Raw genomic sequence first — 6,448 nt, forward strand, 5'->3', positions numbered from 1 at the left:
ACAAAAACAAATGTTGCTACATTAATTTAAATACATTTATTACTGTGTATATATTTTTTGGTTTTGAAGCATAAACATTTTTTTAATTGTTCCTGTATATATATATATATATATACTAGACTTTCACAGTTCAAATTTGAAGTCTTTGAAGTCTACCAGGAGTATTTTTCTAGCAACAGTAAAAAAAGATAATTGTTCAATGGGCAAAGTGTAGTTGTAAAACATGTCCCAAACATAAGACATATGAAATCCATAATCTGTGAGTCACATGTTCAAATCCCCATCACCGAACATACTCGCCTTTTCAACCACGGGGGCATTATAATATGACAATCAATCCCAGTATTCCTTGAAAAAAGTATCCCAAGAGTTGGCGATGATGACTAGCTGACTTCCATCTAGTCTTTCACTGCTAAGTTAGGGACGGCTAGAGCAACTAGTTTTACATGAAGTTCAGAACAAAACACACTGTCAGTAAGTTGCATAATATTATATTATCTTCTAAGTAGAGCTGGGCAGTTATTGGAATTTGATGATCAACTAATTGTCATGCTCATTAGTTGATTTGTTTGAACTAATCAAAGGCTTGGATAGTTGATTACTTTTATGGGTCACGACACTGATCAATTAAGCTGAACAGCCCTTAATTAATCAAAAATAATAAAGAGAAATGATAATGGCAAAATTTTATCACGTGGATAATTAGAATAATCTAAACAATTAGTTGATAATTTTTGAGACATTAATAAATTTAATTGTAATTTCGATTAATCGGTTATTTTACATAACACCAGTCAACGAATTAGTTGAACTAATCACCCAGCTCTACTTTGAATCCTTCAGCACACTTTCTTTTATAGCCACTTAAGCTTTATTTATTATTCAGTTTTAGCCATTTCTTAAGAAGTCTAAACTGTAGGTAATGAAATACAGTTTGATTAGTCATGTTTATAGGCAACTAAGATCATGAAACCACAGTAGGAATGGTATTTGGTGAGTGAAAATTTACTGGCTCAGTCATTTAAGGTGGGAATTAGTTGTGTGAATGTACCTTACTGGGTTGTGACTGATTACTGGCATGATTTTATTATCTAGAATATATATATTTAATGCAGAAGCAATAAATGTTACAAGCAAATGCACTATAAAGAGAAGTGACGCAGTTAATTTTTATAAAAGTTCTGTAAATTATGTCTTCAAACTCACAATATCTCATTATTTTATTATATATTCTACTGCTTTTTATGTGTTTTAAGCTTGTTTCATGAAAATGCTAGATAAATACTGCACATGTTATAATTTTGGCTTATGTGTGCTGTACATTTGCTCAAATTTTATATGTTTTGGTATACATCATACTTCAAGAGTAAAATCAAAAGTAGAAGAGGATCAAATAGTGAAGCAAAATTATATTTCGTACAACTCTTAGGAATAATCTACTTTTTTATATAACTTATCAAATTGTATTATTTTATACTATTCCTCAGAGAACATTTTTTACATTACTTAGATGATTAACTAATTGTTACATTAAAAGGTTATGGTTGTTTTTAATGAAGTAATTAAATTTTTCATTATTAATGTGATCTATTTGTTATATTTTTATATCCAGGATTATTACTGAATACAAATGTACCAATAAGAGTCCTTACTGGCTAGTACAAGTGGATATCTACAAATCTTTTCCATCAGGCCATACATCACTTTCTTTCTACACATTAGTGTTTGTCAGTGTAAGTGTAATAATTCACTTTTAGTTTGGATGTATTGTTAAGTTTTTTAACTATCTTAATTTTCATGGAATGTTTATTTATACATGCATGCTTCTACAAAATATTAAGATGGGTCAGATCTATCTTATGTTATCTCCATTGGACAGTTTTCAAAAGTTACCTTTTCACACTAAAATAACTTTCATTAAAAAAATGTGTTTATATATTATGTCTTTAGTGTGTGTGTTTTTTCTTTCTTTATGGCACCTGTAGTGTTTACCTTTAATTTAAAAGATTCTTAAATTGGAAGACAGATGAAATTATACAGAGGTGCAGTATGTTATATGAAAACCGTTTTGGAGCTTGTGCATGTCGTAATAGTCAGTGTTGCTGCATCAGGTCATGCTCTGTCTGCATCTAGATAACAGCCCTGCTGCATAGATTTCACTGCAAAAAACACTGTTGTAAGATTGCCATGTCCAAAGCACACCATTCCTCCCTACAGATTTTTTATATTCCATCTAGTGTACAAGGTTTATAGCTCCCAGTCCACAAATAATCTGTTCACATGGAAATTCATAGATGCAGCATCTGGCAACTTGACCAGTATATCTTCATATGAAATAGCATGATTATCTGTTTCATTCTCAAAGCTCTTGAGGTATGCGACGGTTCAACAGGTATACTATAGAAGCAGTTTGTGTAGATGTATGAAATGTGTTGCCTTTTCATATACAGATCTTTCTTGGTTGTATTGCTTACTGTTGTCTAGGCCATGCAGATGCTTTTGCCACTAACCTTTGTATTTGTGGATTTTCACCTGTTATAAGATGGTGCACTTTGTTTACTACAGCTGGAGTATGACTTATTGCAAATCTTTTTTTTTTGGATGGTCTTGGTGACTGAGGTTCATCCATGTACATTTTTTTCCATTCATATTAAGTACAAAGGATATCTCCATTTTAAATGCCCAATTGAAAACATTTTCATGATCTAAGTGTATAAATATTTTTCATTGAAAAGTGCTATTGCATATCCTTCCCAAAAGCACTCAGTTTTAAGCGGCATCACACTACGTACAGAAAGCCAAACAACGTAAAAATGTAGTTTGATACATGCCATTCCGTAGATAATTTATTTTGGCTGTGGTTTTTCATGTGACTTGCTAATTTGTATATTTGAAATTGTTTTAATGTAATGCACTCAACCCGATGTGTATATGTTATAATTTTTTATGCCTTTCAGATGAAAAGTTTCTTCATAAATTTGGATTTATTTTTCATGTATTATGACTACAAAATTGAACGTTGCTAGTATGATTAAAATAAATGTTATAATTTATTTTTTTGTTGCAGTTGTGGAGATAAAATGCATTCATTTTGTAACAGTGTAGTCAGTTCAATCTTTAAAGTTCCTTTTTTGATGATACATGAAAGTTAATATACACAGTTTTTAAACTAACCTTGTGTTTATCCTACTCTAATTTAGCTTTATGCACAAGTTCGTATTCGGCGTACTTCAAGATCACACCTTCTAAAGTCATGGGTGCAACTATTGTTCCTTTCCTGGGCCTTAGTATGTAGCTTAACCAGAATTTCTGATTACCGCCATTTTTGGTGGGATGTTCTAGCAGGATCTCTGGTGGGAATTATAGGAGGATTTGTATCAGTAAGTTATATTTTGTGTAATAAGATCAGGGTTCCAAGTTTGACACAGTTTTATGGCCATGGCAATTTACTGCATAGTTTACATATAACTACATAATCAAGTTCTGAATTAGTAAACTCAAGTCTAGGTATTTTGCCAGACATAACTTTAACATTAAGTATGACTTAGTGTGTTTCTTGTTATTGTTTTTTACTTTAGTTATGGCTTGCATAATTTAAAATTTTGCCATGTAATAATGTGTAGTATTTGTTGTTTTTTTGCATAGTCAACAATTTTATTGCACAAAATTTCAAAATGTTGGCTACAGAATTGTATTTTTTTTTTGCCACAGATATATTGGAACCCTGTAAGATCAAATAACCACTAAACTAACCCAAATTTATAATTCACTTGCAATCTCAGAAGACCAACTATAAATGGAATTAACCAGTATATACTTTATATTTTTATATTTTCAGTAGTTGTTGACTTATCTATTGAAAAGAAATTATTAGTGAATTTTGACATAAAAGAAAGATGAAGATTCTCCTCATGATAAGCTATGACATAACTAATTGTTCTTGGAAGGATAATGATTAACCCTTGCTACACGTAGGTCAAAGTGCACATGTCACAACCTTTTAAACAGATACATTCAAAATGTAATTAAACTACTTTATGATAAATGTGTATGTATAAATTTGGCATCAAAACGTAGTTAGCACATTGAATGCCATAATGTATAATTGATCATCATTATTGTGGTGCCAAAGACATTATGAACATTTCTGCCATATACAGCTTTACATGAATGTCATGGAAGAAAATGTTAGGTTTTATGACTGGTGAGTCACGTGGCACTAAATGAAAAATCCATTGCGAGTGTGCTGAGTGACCCACCAATGGGATGCTCTCTAACTCTTTAATTATTTCTGTTGGTAAGTACCACAGCCTAAACTGTTGTTTCTTTTGTTTTCAAAATAATTTTTGTGCACAATGGCTTATATGACAACTAGAATGTTTTATGTATCATCCAAAGTAAATGTAGATTCATAAGAAAGAGATCAGGAACCCTCTCCAATTATAAGCTCTGAGTCCTATGACACTGACTCAAGTACATCAGACATCACTGATATAGTGCATAGTGTAATCAATTGCTCATATGATGTCAATGAAGATATGCCAGTGACATCAAGTGTATGGCACAGAATAGATGGTATGCATCGGAAAGTCATCCAATTTATCAGTACACCCAGAATCAAATCTTGCAATCAAATACAACAAAACCAATTGGTATATTCAACCTGATGGTGACAGATGAGATTTATAATTTCTTGGTTGATCAAACAAACCTGAATACCCAGCAGGTAGTTATTGCACAAGCATGTACATTAAAAATTTGGGATGAATGATTGGAGAGACACAAATGCTGCAGAAATGAGGAAGATTTAGGAATTTTTATGTACATGGGGGTTGTGAAATACCCAAAAATTGTAGTGCTGGAGCAAAAAACATTTTTTTTACAATAATGATTTTGTCCCCAGCATCATGTGATGAAACTTCTTTCAATTATTATTATTACACTTCATAGACTTTGCTGATGATCAAAGTGTTGGAACTGATCAATTGGGAAAAACCAGAACCTGCATGAAATTCTGGAGAAAAATTTCACTGGAGCTAAGATAACCGGTGAGCTGACAGCTATTGATGAAACTATGGTGTCATGGTGTGGTCATCTTGAATTCTGACAATATAGTACAGGAAAAGTGATCTGAAAATATATAAGTTGTGTGATTCAAATAGTTACACATACACTAGCTATGTTTATGCTATAAAAGAGGATTCCAAACAATGAAACAGACAAACTGATAGAGTGAAATATTCTTCTCAAATCACATTAGACCTCTTAGAGAAATATTTGAATAAAGGAAGATTAATTGATGCAAACATTTGCTATACATCTATCTCCTTGGCCAAGACCATGCTTGATCACCAAATGCACCTTATGGTGGTACTACACAAAAATATGGCAAGTAATCTAGAGGCTTAACAACAGAAAGCCTGAATAAAAAAGGCGATATCATTGATTGTGAAGATACTGATGGCATAGTTGTTGCCAAATGGAAAGACAAATGAGATGTACTGATGCTTTCCACCAAATATGATTTAAAGTTCAAGAGTACTGGAAAGAAAAATCATAACCACAAAGACATCCTGAAGCCAGAAATGGTTCAGTATTATAATTCTGGAAAGCAAGGCATTAATGTTTCCAATCATATGGCCAGCTTCTTCTTACCTCTTAGAAAAAGTATTCAGTGGTACCATAAAGTTGCATTCCAATTTCTTTAAATACAGCAGTTGTAAATGCACTGATCATTTACAAGAAAATTTATGGAAAATATGAACAGATTGCTGAATTCAGACAATCTGTTATTGAAGCACTATTCCAAGAATCAGATGGATTTGAAACACGTTAGTCTGCTTCAGTGAGCAAACACACTTGGGAGACTATAAAAGCAAGGAAAGCACCAACAGGGAAAAAAATGCAAAAGGTACTCAGGATGTTATGCACAATGGGAGAAAAGTCACGGTCGAAGGAGTGTATGAAGAGGGCCAAGAAGATGTCTACTTATTGTATAAAATACAAAGGAAATCCGGCCTACTGTTTAGTGTTTTAGTACTCACACTAATACTTTCAATGTTCATCAAAGATCTTTGAGAGATTATATTGCCTATCTTGGGTGTAAAATAAATGTTTATGTTCAATTGCTTCATTTCCCAAATTTTCTATGTTCCACCAAATGTATGCAATATACACATAAAGTAGATATAATGTGTACCTTTATGGTTGTTTGTAGTTAAGCACAAAGCTACACAATGGGCTATCTGTGCTCTACCCACCATGGGTATCAAAACCAGGTTTCTAGCATTGTAAGTCCACAAACATACTGCTGTGCCACTGGAGGGGGGGGCATACCTTTATGAAGTGCCAGATAATATAAATGATAATTTAGTTTTGAGGATGGAACAGCCAAGATGGACCAATAGGTCCTATTTTGTCCCTAAACATTATGTTATGTTAATATTAC

General features: G+C 32.5%; 1 protein-coding gene across 1 annotated transcript in view; it reads left to right on the forward strand.

The window, feature by feature from the left end:
• Nucleotides 1–6,448, forward strand: part of LOC106466944 (phospholipid phosphatase 2-like) — a 36,421-nt gene that overhangs the window by 21,420 nt on the left and 8,553 nt on the right. Inside the window, exons 4-5 of the mRNA XM_013927262.2 lie at nt 1,613–1,733; nt 3,201–3,380. Coding sequence (XP_013782716.2) covers nt 1,613–1,733; nt 3,201–3,380 — 301 coding nt within the window. The remainder of the gene's footprint in view (nt 1–1,612; nt 1,734–3,200; nt 3,381–6,448) is intronic.

The sequence above is a fragment of the Limulus polyphemus genome, unplaced genomic scaffold (genome assembly GCF_000517525.1).
Source record: "Limulus polyphemus unplaced genomic scaffold, Limulus_polyphemus-2.1.2 Scaffold2433, whole genome shotgun sequence".
Classification (NCBI taxonomy): Eukaryota; Metazoa; Arthropoda; class Merostomata; order Xiphosura; family Limulidae; genus Limulus; species Limulus polyphemus.